The 14,685-nt window shown below is 33.7% G+C and overlaps 1 protein-coding gene across 1 annotated transcript; it reads left to right on the top strand.

Moving 5' to 3' along the window:
- Positions 1–3,822: 3,822 nt before the first annotated feature.
- On the top strand, positions 3,823–11,688 carry LOC120165838 (V-type proton ATPase subunit a1-like). The gene is made up of 18 exons (XM_039175277.1): positions 3,823–4,136; positions 5,545–5,589; positions 5,856–5,978; positions 6,165–6,272; positions 6,853–6,966; positions 7,052–7,219; positions 7,433–7,570; positions 7,972–8,079; positions 8,246–8,353; positions 8,469–8,617; positions 9,089–9,242; positions 9,636–9,796; positions 9,892–10,098; positions 10,189–10,372; positions 10,474–10,557; positions 10,692–10,885; positions 10,975–11,034; positions 11,285–11,688. The coding sequence occupies exons 1-18, from the start codon at positions 3,984–3,986 to the stop codon at positions 11,487–11,489; spliced, it is 2,463 nt and encodes an 820-aa protein (XP_039031208.1). The 5' UTR covers positions 3,823–3,983; the 3' UTR covers positions 11,490–11,688.
- Positions 11,689–14,685: the final 2,997 nt, after the last annotated feature.

Here is a 14,685-nt window from a genome sequence, read left to right as displayed (position 1 = left end):
CTCGCAACGAGCGAGTCTTCACACGTCGAAACACACCAGTGTCGCCTCCTGCAGCCCCACGCCCGGATATGCAATCCCAAATAGATGAAGTCCACGACCACCTCCACTCCATTGAGACAAACATCACAGAGATCCTCTCCTACTTACGTCCTAGCACCTCTCATCGCGATCGAGGACGTGGCCGTGGTTGACATTAAATCCGGAGAATACTCTATTTATTCTCTTGCACTTTAATTTTTTTTCGTTTTGAGGCAAAACGCTTTAAGTGAGGGGGAGTAGAGTGTATGATTGAATTTTCCTTTGATTATCTTTATGTTTCGATGCTAGTATGTGTTGGTTGGATTTGTCGAAAATTTCATTGATTGTCTTTGTCTTGTTGAAAATTTTTGTAATGCTATGCTTGTTTGGGAACACATGATTATTTAAGTTAGGGTGTTCTTGATAGCGAATATAATGAATTGTGATAAGTTGGTGTTTTTGTGATATTCCATACTTCGTTTGTTGAAATGTGATTAGCTCAATGCATGAAACAATTTGGTGAGATTTGAGCCTTAACGAGCATATCATTCTCGCTCTCATTTTGTTTGATTGAGTGTGTCAAATTTGGCATTGATATTCTAGAACCTGCATGTTAAATACTGTCGAGATTACACATGACCATAATGCTTAAAGATGATTTGGGCACCTTAGGATTAACCATTCCGTTTCCCCACTAAAAAGCCTACCTATGTATTTTCCCCTTAGCTAACCACTTTTGAGCCTATGCTCGTTTCTTTGTTTTCACCATATTCATAAACTCGAGCTTTTCTATTTTATCCCTCTTTTCTACATTTTTCAGGGCAAGTGAATAATTTTACCGTTGTATTCCCCATCGAAAAAAAATGTTAGAAAGAAAAAAAATAGCAGTTCGAAAAAAAGGGATGTTCGAAAGAAAGAGAGAGAGAGAAAAAAAGACATGAAAGAAAAAAATGGAAAACAAAACAACAAAAGTGTGAAAAAGAAAAAAATGTATTTCGACAAGAAATTTGTTGTTTGATATGTCGTCTTTTTATCTTGTTGTGCTTAATGTTTTGATGGAGTTGAGATTATTATTTGTTAGTTCCTTGCCTTGAATTTTAGCCATATTTTTAGTCTTTTCCCCACCTTTACCTAAGCCCCGTTACAACCAATAAAAGACCCTTAGATTTATGCATTTTGTTCTTATTAGTAGTGGATATTTGATTTACTTACAGGCTTATGGTAATACATTGTCAATTCTGACATTGAGAGTTTCTTTACCCCAAACACATTGAGTGATTTGAGTGAATCCCGATAAGGTGTTGAGTTATGAGCATTGAGATTAATAAATGAATGGATATTACAATTGCACTTGACTTGCTCCAATTGGTGATGTTCAATTGATTGATTTCTTGACTAGAATAGTTATTGTGGTCTCTACCTTGCTTCCTTGAATGTGAGACTTGACAAAGAACGGTAAATAAAATTTTTGACTAATTTGATTAATCATACTTGAGGACAAACATGAGATAAGTGAGGGGGAATTTGATGAGTGTTCAAAATCTTTAATCTTTCCTCGTTATTTCTTTGATTTTGTGGAGTTATTGCTACTGAATTGGTCGTGTTATACTTATTTTTGTACAGGTTCTTGCTTTCCAGAATTTGTGACAAAACGGGCAAATTCTGTATTTTTTTATTATTTGGTCAAGGCTGGAGACATGGGTACGACTCTGGGCACGACGCGGTATGATGTGGCAGTTTCTAGAAGGTCCAGTAAGCAGCAGTTTCTAGAAGACTTCATCCGCACGCCTTCTGGAAGATTGACGAATAGAATTGCATTAGGAGACTAGTTTAAGTTTGAATTTAAATTTAAAAACAATTATCTTTTGTATTATTTTATTATTTTCTTTGCTTATACTTTAGGCTTTGAGAGGCTATAAATACCCATTTGGGGTAAGCCTAAACTCATCACTCAAATTACATTCTTCTTTTCTCTCTAGTTTTATTAAAGTTTTCTCTTTTTACTTTCTTTTATTTTCAAGCTTTGTTTTCAAAATGCTAAGTATGACTTTTGTCATGCTTAGCTAAACTTTTCAAAAGTCGAGAGTTGTCGTGATGATTCAATTCCAACGAGAGAATTGAAACGGCCCCTTAATATATTCAGAATATCTCTCTCAACCTCTGCGCTTATTTTTCAAAATCAAAACAGTTTTCAAAATCAAAGATTGACTTTGGTCAAGAGGTTGTTGCGATTAAATGTGTGGGAGGAAGATTCAGCTTATAGAAAGCAATTCGACTTCCTGGGAACACACTTGGCGAGATAGTTTCGCCAAGAGAGAATTGAGATCGGAATTGACGGTTATAGAAGCAACAATCCGAGTCGGACGCTACAAACTTAAACGGTAACTGATCTACGATAATTGATGTCGTTAGAATCAATTATCGAAGTCGGAATCAAAGATTGCCTTGGGTGTTCGGTATACAAGATAGAGTCACGGGGATAGCCCTTGTAGACAAAGTAACCGACGTGAATCCCGAAGAGAAAATCTTATTCGATGATCTAAAGGAAATTGAATCAAAAGCGAAGCTTGAGGCGATTTTTACCATATTTATTCATAATCTTCATCATCCTATTTTTACTTTAATTACTTTAATTTATTTATTCATTTTTACTATTTAAATCTCATATTGCAAACCCCTCATTTTACTATTTTTCGCCTGGTTAAAAACCATTCGAACATAAATTTGTGATTTTCTAAGTCCCTGAGGATTCGACCCTTATTTCTCTATATTACGTATCTCCTTATTTATTAATTGAGAAAAATGAATTTATTTTGACATTGAAACGACAGTGTCAACTCGTCACCTCCGGATTTCGTCATCTCGAGGTGACGAGTTCCATGGTGATCGTTGCAATATGACCATTGATGTTTCCCATCGACTAACGGATATATTTTTTTGAATTCAATTAAACTCATCACCTCGAGATGATGAATTTTTTTTCTCAGTTTTAATATTAAATTTATTTTTATAATTTTTAATTTTTTTAAACAGACTCGTCACGTTGAGGTGACAAATCTCTTTAATTTCAATAAATAAATAATCCACATGGGAGCCACTCATCTAGGTCCATTAAAATAATATATCTCATTGAACTCATCACCTCGTGGTGCGAGTTTTGGATTCACTATAGGTTTTACTGCATTCTCCAAAATAAGAAACATAGATGCCCTAATGGGCTAAATAAAAAACCCAAGTGGCTTATTGGGCAAAAAGACCTCCAAAACCAAGCAATATTGGGCCCAACCCACCTAATTCCTCGATGGATTCTGACCTCAAAAGTCAATTCCCACTTTAACTAAATAAAAAATTAAAAAGGTCTAACCACGAAAATTCATCCCTACTTTACAAAACTTGAAATTAGTTCTTTTACTTTATTTATTTTCAAATTTTAGTCCTCATACTTATGAAAGATAAAAAAATCATCCAATTGTTGCTAAACAAAAGATTTATAATTTGTTGTATACAAATTATTGAATTCTTGCTTTTACTAATTTTCATAAATGGTTGAATTATTAATTTTTATTAAATTTTTACTTATAAATTAATGATATTGAATATAAATGATTGAATTACTAATTTTAAAACTCATTATTTAATAAAGTATGGCCAAAATTTAATAAGTTAAACTAAATGAACTAATTTTAGAGACTTTATAAAGTATAGAGAGTAAATTTAAAGTTATACCACTGAAAAACTTAAAAACCCAAAGGAACTGAGAATAAAAAGTTCCTTTTAGTAATTTTCATGTTTCAAAATTCCACTTGAAAAAGAGGAAGCGAATTTATTCTGAAATTTCCAATTTTCGATCAGCTGCGACGGGGAGACCAAGCGAAGGCAAACGTTCTTAGTCTCAGATCCAAACTTCATTTTTTTTCTGTTTGATTCTCGAGAGAGAGAGAGAGAGAGAGACAAAGAGAGAGAAAATGGAAAGAACAGAGAAGTTCTTAGATAACTTGCCGTCGATGGATCTGATGCGGTCGGAGAAAATGACGCTTGTTCAACTAATTATTCCCGTCGAGTCAGCTCACCGAGCCATTTCTTATCTCGGGGAAATCGGTCTCCTCCAGTTCCGTGATGTACTTCTCTCTTTACTCAGATCTGATTCTCCTTTTTACGCTGCTTTAGTTTTAACCTTTTCTCGAATAATTCTCGCTGAGGAGAATTCCGGATTTGATTTGATTTTTCTTTGGCACCAATAGTAAATGTAATTGATCTTTTTTAGTTGAAATTTACGTTCAGATGATGTAAGAGAGCCTGCTATTTGATTCATTTAGTTGCTATTGTTTTGCTGCATATTCACATTGTTGGAGTCAATGCGAATATGAATATGGTCATTGATTTGGTGTTTTTCTGGTGGTTGAATTTTATGAGTGCGTGAGATCTTAGCTGAATTGAGTTTATGCGTCAGTCCCCTGTTTGATTTGAGATTTGCTGGAATTGCTGGATCTTGTTAAGATACAATAGACTTAGACTCAGAGCAAGGAAGTTTTAATGATCGAGTTTTGGTTTCTGATAATTACAAGGTAGTTTCTGGCTTGGTTCAAGAGATTTTTGAATTTGAGCTTATTTAGGACTTATCTTTGAACTTATTGGAGAAGATTGTACTGATTTCCTTTTTAGTTAATATTGTGGTAACTTTAGAGCTTGCATTAAGCTTTATTCGGGTATAAAACATATAAATTAGCTTTTGGTGGGCTTACAAGTCCAAAGTTGGAACCCTCATCCACCTAAATAGAAGTGCAATTTAGCTGAGTTGGTGTTTAATCCAGCGGATAAAATGTAGTTTTTTTGCTGATTTTATACGAATGGAGCATGGGATTCAAAATATGTTACTTTTTCAGGAAGAAATGTTTCTATTATGAATAAGTAGTAATGACTGAAAGTCATTTAAAAAATTTTGGTAAACTAAAATTATCCATATGTATATCGGTTTTGTAATTAAAATCTGTCGGTTTCATGCATGTGAAGGTTGAGTGTAAGAGTCTGGATTTAGGTGATGACTGATAACAAGTTGAAACTTACTGCGAAGATGTTAAAGGGTTAGACAACCTGCCCCTTAAAGACTGTTTTATTGAGACCTTAATTTGGAAATAACCATTTTCTAGAATTTTCATAATATTGCATTAATATTATGTACTGTAAACCGGTCTTGGTGCTCTGATATCAAGAGAGTTTTCTTGGGAATGAAAATATTTCCAAATGTCTACTAATCTTGAATATCTTTAGTTCTGAATTGTTTTTGCTTCTATGTTCTCAGCATACATGTTCTGATGGATTTTTGGTGATTTTTTAATTAATTATCTTTTTTTGCTTTAGAAGTTGTTAAGACTGTTTACCGTGTCATCTCCTTGTTCTGGTAAAATGGTCCTTTGGTATTATAACCATTTGGCTGTGTTTTGGTTGCTAGCTAAATTCAGGACGTTACTTTTGCAACCATCAATTGAATATGCTAATGGTTACATACTTTTGCCTCTTCTGTGGCAGCTAAACTCTGAGAAAAGTCCTTTCCAACGAACCTTTGTTAATCAGGTATGTACTTATGGCATAGTTTAAGTTTTGTGCTATATGTTCTGGCCTACCTACTAATCAATTATTAAATATTTGTTTTATTGAGCAAATATCAAGTATTATTTAATAACTTTGTAAGGTCAGTTGAATGAGAGAATCTCCCAATTCTTTAGATATATCCTTGTGTAATTGATTGTATATACATTGTAGTATTAAAGTGAATCAACCTGAGTGATTTGTGATTATCATCTACAGTAGTCACTTTAATTTCTGAGAGGCCTTAACAGGTGAAGCGTTGTGGAGAAATGTCAAGAAAGCTACGCTTTTTCAAAGATCAAATTAGTAAAGCTGGTCTACTATCTTCAGTACACCCTGTTGTGGAGCCAGATCTAGAATTGGAAGAATTAGAGGTTCATCTGCTCTACCCCTACCAAATAATGATTCCTTTCCCCCTTTGACTTGCTTTGCATTTTCCATTTTGTTATTCCAGCAGTGACAGAAAGTTGTAGTTTATTGAATGTAATAATAGTTAATATAAGATATAGTAGTCTTTTGTGGATAAAGTGTATCATATTTTGTGTTTGATACAATTTCAGATACAACTTGCCGAACATGAGCATGAACTAATTGAAATGAACGCCAACAGTGAAAAACTTCAACAAACATACAATGAGCTCCTTGAGTTCAAGTTGGTTTTGCAAAAGGTGAATTTCTTGACTCATTTTTCCTCAGTTATTAGATATTAATGTGCTTGGGAGCATTTCTTGCATTTATTTATCAATTTCTTTCCAGTCTTCACTTGATACAGTCATGTTAGGGTTTTACATTTTCTCTCTTTCCTCCCTCCTCTAAACGCCTTTGTAAATTGCTATGTTAGTCTTTTGTATCCTACTTTATTTGCACCCTCTTTACTGAAAAGGTAAAATCTGTAATATTTAATTATTCCTCCAGTTGGTTGATTTCCTGAAGCCATTGTGTTGCTGTCCATGGTTTAGCAATAAGTACTTCCATATTTTGTATCAAGTTCATATTCAAGCCATTGTTAAAGAGTTAAGCTTTTTACCTGTCCTGTTTCTCTTTGTTCCATCAAACATGATAGAAATTACTTTGCAAAACTGAAGGGAAAAATTAAAAAGAAGAATAATATGATAGCAAGGCAAGTAGCACATGAGGTGAATGCTGTTTTCCGTTTCCATTTTTAATGTTGCGTTTTTGGAAAGATTTGGGTTGAAATCTTTATGTTGAATACTGGATGCTTTCTCATACATTTTGCTCAAATTCCAGGCATGTGGTTTTCTTTTGCCAAGTAGTGACCATGAAGGTACTGCGGAAAGGGAATTAAGTGAGAATGTATTCTCTAATAATGATTATGTTGAGACATCATCATTACTTGAGCAGGTGTTTGTTGATTCTGTTATTAAATTACTTTTTTCGCAAACCTATTACTTTGGTTTCATCTAGTATATGATTATTCACTTTACAGGAAATGAGGCCTGCAGACCAATCTGGTTTAAGATTCGTAAGTGGAATTATTTGCAAGTCCAAGGCTCTTAGATTTGAGAGGATGTTATTTCGTGCTACTAGAGGCAATATGCTTTTTAATCAGGCACCGGCCAGTGAAGAAATTATGGATCCTCTAACTGGTGAAATGGTTTGTTTATTCCCCCCCCCCTAGCTCTATCAATTATGTTGTTAATTCTTGCTTCAGCTATCTTTTAATTTGGAAATTGTTACTGTTATTTGATATATTATATCTATGGTTTGTCTTCGTCCAAAGATGTTTATGGTATTGTTTTTAGGTTGCGAGACTTGCAATGTCGAAAGAAAGAATCTTTACAATTTTTTTTTTGGTTCATCATTGCAGGTTGAGAAAACAGTATTTGTAGTTCATTTTTCTGGGGAACAGGCAAGGACAAAGATTTTGAAAATTTGTGAAGCATTTGCTGCTAATTGCTACCCTGTTCCTGATGACATTACTAAACAAAGGCAAATAACTAGAGAAGTAAGTGCAGGGTCATGATGTTAACTATTTTATGAACCCTCTTGACACATCGAAGCAAAAGTCTGGAAATTGCCATTATATATATATATATATATTGTGCCTATTATACTAATCAAATCATGTTTTGAATTAAATACAATTATGTTAATGTTCGTTTGATCTTCACAACCAGGCCTAAAATGATGTGCCTTGATTCTTTGAGGAGATGGCCTAACATCTCTGATTTTTCTTTTTCGTATTTTTTATTCTGGAATATTCAAGAGTCAATAATGCAAACTTCAATTTAGTGTGGCTATATATTATCTTCCACACTTGTGTATAAATATGCTTGAGATGGTTTTTATTGTTGGAGTTACAATGGAAATCTGTATTCTTCCAGTTGATATTTATTTTTTGTACAGGTCTCGTCACATCTTTCTGACTTGGAGACCACATTGGATACTGGTATTCGCCATCGAAATAAAGCTCTGACTTCAATTGGTTACCATCTAACACAATGGATGGGCATGGTAAGATGTGCTTTAGTGAATTTGCTGGAGCAATGAACATCACAATGTGCAAAATATCAAAAATAAAAAGTGCAAAATACCTAAATTAGCGCATAAAAATCCCGTATGGTATGTTGCTGTATATATTATCAACTGAGAAGCTTGTACTTTTCTTTTTTTAAACTAGGTACGAAGGGAGAAAGCTGTATATGATACATTGAATATGTTGAACTTTGATGTTACTAAAAAATGTCTTGTTGGGGAGGGATGGTGCCCTATATTTGCAAAAGCTCAGGTATCTCATTATGCATCATCAATCTAATTTCTGTGTTTTTGTTCTCCGCCTTCTTTATTTTCTGTTGGAGCTTTCCAGCCTTAGAATTGAGGAAGTAGGTTCTTTTGCCTAACAGATTCAAGAAGCACTGCAACGGGCAACATTTGATAGCAATTCGCAACTAGGTATAATTTTTCATGTGATGGATGCTGTGGAATCACCTCCTACATATTTCAGAACAAACCATTTCACAAATGCTTATCAGGAAATTGTCGATGCATATGGGTGAGTTCTAGCATGATGATTTGTTGCTTTAACTTATGACTGACATGCTTTTTGTTGATATAGAAAAAATGTATAAACTAGTCAATTTAAATATGATGGTTGTCCAGTTACTCCAGTATTAAGAATCTTATTGTATTCAATTATACCTGAGTATATGCTTTCATATATATATGGATGATCTGCGTTTTAGATGGCAGATATATTATGCTAGTGGGGAAAACACCTGTTTCATGGTCAACATGATTTGGTTCCTAACAGTTATAGCTGTTAGAACATTTATGCAATGACGCTATAATATGTCAAAAGTTGAAGCATCTCCATATTATAACTGCTAGTTTATGCATTCTTGACCTATTCAATGATTCATTGAGTCATAGTGACTTCAGGATATGCGATTTATATGTTTAGTAGTGACACATTTACTTGTTACCTATATAACTTATCAGAATACTGACATTGGAACTTTTGCAGTGTTGCTAGATATCAGGAGGCAAATCCTGCAGTTTACACTGTGGTTACTTTTCCATTTCTTTTCGCGGTGATGTTTGGTGATTGGGGTCATGGAATATGCTTGTTATTGGGAGCATTGGTCCTCATCACTCGAGAAAGCAGGCTCAGCACTCAGGCATGTTTGCAAACATATATGTATAGAGTTGAAATTAACAGGCGAACCTTTATGTGTATGGTAGAAACATTGTTATAACAATATGGACTAGATATTGTTTTTAATGGGTAGGATTTCTCATTGGAACTGTTAGAGCTTTAACAATGACACGGCGCTACATTTTATTTTAGTTACTCATTAATTCTTCACTGATGGTTTCTACCGTTGGGTTGATCTATTGATAACATACTGCATAAACTTGTCTGATTCGTTAAATCTGTAATACAGGTTTATGAATATCGTCTAAACAGATTTTCCGCGTTTCTGATGTCTTCCTCTGTTATTTTCATATCTGTTAATTCATCTGTAGCTAGTAATTATTGTAATCTAATTTGCTCATTTGGTACCTTACAGAAGCTTGGAAGCTTTATGGAAATGCTGTTTGGAGGACGCTATGTACTCCTTTTAATGTCACTTTTTTCAATTTATTGTGGGTTAATTTACAACGAATTCTTCTCTGTTCCCTTTCACATATTTGGTGGTTCTGCTTACAAATGCCGAGATGCTACTTGCAGGTTTATATCATTGCTTTTAGATACCTAAATAAAGTTATTCTTTTTTCCACAACTACTTTTATTACTTCACTGCTATTATTCTTTGTGTTGCTCAGTGATGCTCAGACTGCTGGTTTAGTTAAATTTCGTGATCCATACCCATTTGGTGTGGATCCAAGTTGGCGTGGAAGTCGTTCAGAGTTGCCTTTTCTCAACTCTCTTAAAATGAAGATGTCAATTTTGCTTGGTGTGGCCCAGATGAACTTAGGAATTATATTAAGTTATTTCAATGCACGTTTTTTCCGCAACTCCTTGGATATTAGGTGTGTGTTTCTTGCTCTAACTTATGATTTGTTTTCCACTTGCTTTCCTAAAGGGATTAAACTGAAGCTTGCTTTGCATCTTAATGTTAGGTATCAGTTTGTGCCACAGATGATATTTCTCAACTCCCTTTTTGGGTATCTTTCATTGCTCATTATAATTAAGTGGTGCACTGGTTCTCAAGCGGACCTTTACCATGTGATGATCTATATGTTTTTGAGTCCCACCGATGATCTTGGTGATAATGAGTTGTTTTGGGGCCAAAGAGCACTTCAGGTGTGTTTTTCTCTCTCCTGGCTACTGTTGCATACTGTTATTTGACTATTATTGTATTTCAAGTCTTCTAAGCAATCTATTGCTCTGCTTAAATTGTGCAGATTGTATTGCTTCTTCTGGCATTAGTTGCGGTCCCATGGATGCTCTTTCCTAAACCTTTTATTTTGAAGAAGCTTAATTCTGAGGTACTGTGGTTGGCCTTTCTTGGGTCTTGCTTTCTTAATCCTAATTTGCTATTTCTTCTGTTAGAATAAATTTGGAATAGTTCGAATGAATGTCTTGTTGATTATTTGAACTTTTTTCCTTCAATATGTATTAGAGATTTCAAGGTCGCACCTATGGCTTGCTTGGTACATCCGAGTTTGATCTTGATGTGGAACCTGATTCTGCACGTCAACATCATGAGGAGTTCAACTTTAGTGAGGTTTTTGTGCACCAAATGATACACTCCATCGAGTTTGTTCTGGGTGCTGTCTCTAACACGGCATCGTATCTTCGACTTTGGGCTTTGAGGTAGGAACTATGATTTTCTGAGTTTCAATGTGTTGCACCCATCTCTTAAATAAATCTGTTGGTTAATGTCTACTTCTAATACGTTACAGTTTGGCGCACTCTGAATTATCAACTGTTTTCTACGAGAAAGTCCTACTACTTGCATGGGGGTGAGTTCTTTGACTGTTCTACATGGTGCATGTTTCAACATTGTCCATCTCTTCATGTTCTCTTTCCGAGGTTACAGTTTTTGAGTGTGAATTGAATAACTTCATCGGATAGCACAAAGTAGATTCTCTATATGCTAATATGTGCCATGTTTTCACATGCCCAATGTGTTTAAGCATTCACTACTCTCTTGATCCTTGTAACTGTTCTATGGGTAAATGATAATGACCCGATGAGGAATGATTATTACAGGTACGACAGCTTCATCATTCGATTAGTTGGGCTTGCGGTGTTTGCTTTCGCAACTGCTTTCATACTGCTCATGATGGAGACCCTCAGTGCTTTCCTTCACGCCCTGCGTCTTCACTGGGTGGAATTTCAGAACAAATTCTACCACGGTGATGGGTACAAGTTCAAACCTCTCTCATTTGCTTTGATAACAGACGACGATGATTAGTTAATTAAAACCATAATCCTTGCATATTGATTTTTCGGATATTAAGTATGCAAGTGAAGAAAAGATGAATAGAAGCCACAAGAAAATGGATAAATTGGTCGACTGGCTAGGGTTTGCTCTTCTCATCCCAGCTTTTTTGTGTTTTACACAAATTATACAATTGGAATTCGAAATCCCAGCACCTGTGTTTCCTTTTTATCTTCTTAGTATAAAAGATTTTGCAAATAGTCATATTCTGAGCACATTAAGAGTAGTGTCTTGAAACAGAAGAAATTGGTTGGTGGGAGGAGGGTGTTATTCATATGTTTTCCGGATTTGAAGCGAGTGTCGGATACGACATGTTTTTAAATTTGGAAAACAGTGGTGCTGCGGATTTCGATCATTTTTCTTCGAATGAAGAGTATGGGTTGGGAGTAAGGGCTATATAGAATTTTAATTACACTGACAAAAATAGTGGGTGATTTTGCAGGTAATGTAATATGATACATAAACATTCTTGTTCTTTTTATATAGAGGGTTCCAAGACTAATTCCATCTAAGCTATATTGTTCTGGCCAATTTCCCTTTTGGGATAAACTACCTATTTAATTACTCATCTATTGTTTCTGTTTTGAAACGTTTGTTTATATTTTGATCACATGCCGTTAAAAAACTACTGATAATATTGCTATGGTATTTTCTTTTCAAAACTAACGTTATATTTTTAACGAAGGGTGATCGAAATAGAAATGAAACAAAACGTTAGATTTGATTTTAAAATAAAAGTAGTGACTAAGACAGAAACTTGGAATAAGTAGAGTAAATAGGTAGTTTATCTATTGGTTTTTTTTTTTACAAACTCACGTGCTCCTTAGATAAACAAATCATGTTGAGTGATAAACAGTCTTGATAACTAAGCGAAACGTTGGGATTATAACAAGCAATCTTCTTTGGAAAAATGTTGGACGGAATTCATATATGAAATAGGTATGCTTTGTTTTGCGATATGAATAAAAACAGGGAACACAGGAACAAGCCTGCAAAAACTGAAAAATTCATCCTTTCATACCAGACGAGCTTCTTCTGCAAGACTGTCAACTTTGAAAATTGCTGTCCGTTTTCACTCGGCCCTCACGTTCGGGAAACATCACTTCCTACTATTCGCTAGGGAATCAACGAACAATGCAAGAAACTGATCAAAGCTTTAACGCTGCTGCATGTAGAGGTGCACAAAAAATTCGAATATCCGATTTTGTCTAAAAAATATTTGAAACCGGATATTGGAAAAATCGATTTTTTTTAAAATCGGATCGGATATTTAAAAACCGGATAGTATAACCGGTTTGGGAAAAAATTAAACGACCGGTTTTTTTACCGGATTAAAAACCGGTTTTTTTTCAAACCGGATAAAAAACCAGTTTTTTATCTGAAAAAAAATCTTGTTTTTTTAAAAAACTGGATTTTTATCCGAAAAATCCGGTTTTTTAAAAAAAAACTGGTTTTTTTTTTAAAACCGAAACCGATTACACCGGTTACACCATCCGGCCCTCCAAACCGGTTAGGATCTGATTCGGTTTTTTTAAAATCCGGTTTTTGGGTTGGGGGAAAAAACCGGATCGGTTTTTATCCGATCCGGATCGGATTGAAATCAGGCTTCTCTGCATCTCTAGCTGCATGTTATGAGTTTTGATCTGTTTTAGTTTCAATTTTTTTAAAAATTATACTTAACATTTAGTTTTTGTTTCAATTTAGTACCCCTCTTCAATTTAGTACCTCGCTGTTAAAAATGTAACGAGACTGTATTTTCTATGGGTAAATTACATTATTCATCACTCAACTGTCTTCTCACTCCTATTATGATATCAAAGTTTAAAATTTTTTAATTTAACTACTCAATTTTCAAATTGCTCATATTGTAATCATTCTAATTTATTTTATTAATAATTTTTGTGACATGATATTTCTTATTATTATTTTATTAATATATAAATAAAAAAAATTGAAAGTTAGAATGATTAAATTAGGAGTAATTTGAAAGTTAAGTGATTAAATTAAAAAAATAAACTTTAGTGACCAAAATAGGATGAGAAGAAAGTTGAATGATAAATGATACAATTTACCCATAAAAAAGTACTATATGCAAATCACCTATTAAGTTTTTAATAAAAATGTACTAAACCGAAACAGAAACTAAACATTAGACATGATTGTGAAAAAAATTGAAAATTTAAACATTAAAACAGACCAAAACTAATAATTTAGAAACTAAACACGTAGTTTATTATGAAATTTATGATCTAATTTTTGTTAGGTTAGATCCTAAACTTTTTTAAAATTAATAAATTAAGGGGAAATGATATAGTTTTATTATACAAAGTTATTATTCTCGTGCAATTATATATAAACAAGAGTTTAGGGCTCAGAATATTTATATAATTTTTTGGTAATTTATTGTTGATATAATATAATACTTGTTATGTCAATAATTAAATACATATAAAAATGAAACACTAATAATAAATGTTGATAATTAATCAATTAATCATATTTATAACAAAATTATATTAATAAAAAATGAAAGAGTAAAAGTTAAAAAAATACTTTAAAAAATTAAAAACAGAAATTCAAATAAATATTAAAGGTCGATTTCAACCAAATAAAATTATTGAATCTATTGGATATAAGAATAGGTATAGTTTAGGGGGAAATTGACAAATAAACCTTATATATATTAAAATAGTGAACCTAATAACATTTTCACCCAGCCTACCCATTCTAATCCAACGTCCCATAAAATTCAATGATAACTAATCTCATCATATCTACCGTCCGATCCATTTCTTAGAAATGAACGGTGATGAAAATTCTACTCTTCACCTTTTCCCCGCTTTTGCCCCCAAGTTTCCAATGCATATTTCTCGTATTCTCTTAACCTTCGAACAGCTTCTCTGATCCGAAGGACGAATTATCAATCGTCGGAGGTATCATTCTTCTTTTCTGGATTTTTTTAATAGATCCTGCAGTCAAATTGATTGGATATTTTCTGATTTTTTTAACCTGCTTGAACACTTTGGGTTTTAATTTCTAGGGTTTGTTATATCTTGGCATTTTTTAATTTAGGACTAAGTTGAGGTTCTGGGTTAAATTTCCTTTTTTTAAGCTTCCCAATCCGGGGATTTTGGTTTAAGCATTTGAATTAATGGTTTTAGGTTAAAAA

The sequence above is a fragment of the Hibiscus syriacus genome, unplaced genomic scaffold (genome assembly GCF_006381635.1).
Source record: "Hibiscus syriacus cultivar Baekdansim isolate YM2019G1 unplaced genomic scaffold, ASM638163v2 tig00111614_pilon, whole genome shotgun sequence".
Taxonomy (NCBI): domain Eukaryota; kingdom Viridiplantae; phylum Streptophyta; class Magnoliopsida; order Malvales; family Malvaceae; genus Hibiscus; species Hibiscus syriacus.
This window is presented reverse-complemented; position numbering and strand designations above follow the sequence as displayed.

Bases quoted from the DNA above. Each gene is read 5' to 3' on its own strand.
- LOC120165838 (XM_039175277.1), top strand. From the start codon at position 3,984: ATGGAAAGAACAGAGAAGTTCTTAGATAACTTGCCGTCGATGGATCTG. The intron at 10,099-10,188 runs GTGTGTGTTTCT...TCTTAATGTTAG, and splicing joins CGCAACTCCTTGGATATTAG to GTATCAGTTTGTGCCACAGA. The intron at 10,558-10,691 runs GTACTGTGGTTG...AATATGTATTAG, and splicing joins TGAAGAAGCTTAATTCTGAG to AGATTTCAAGGTCGCACCTA.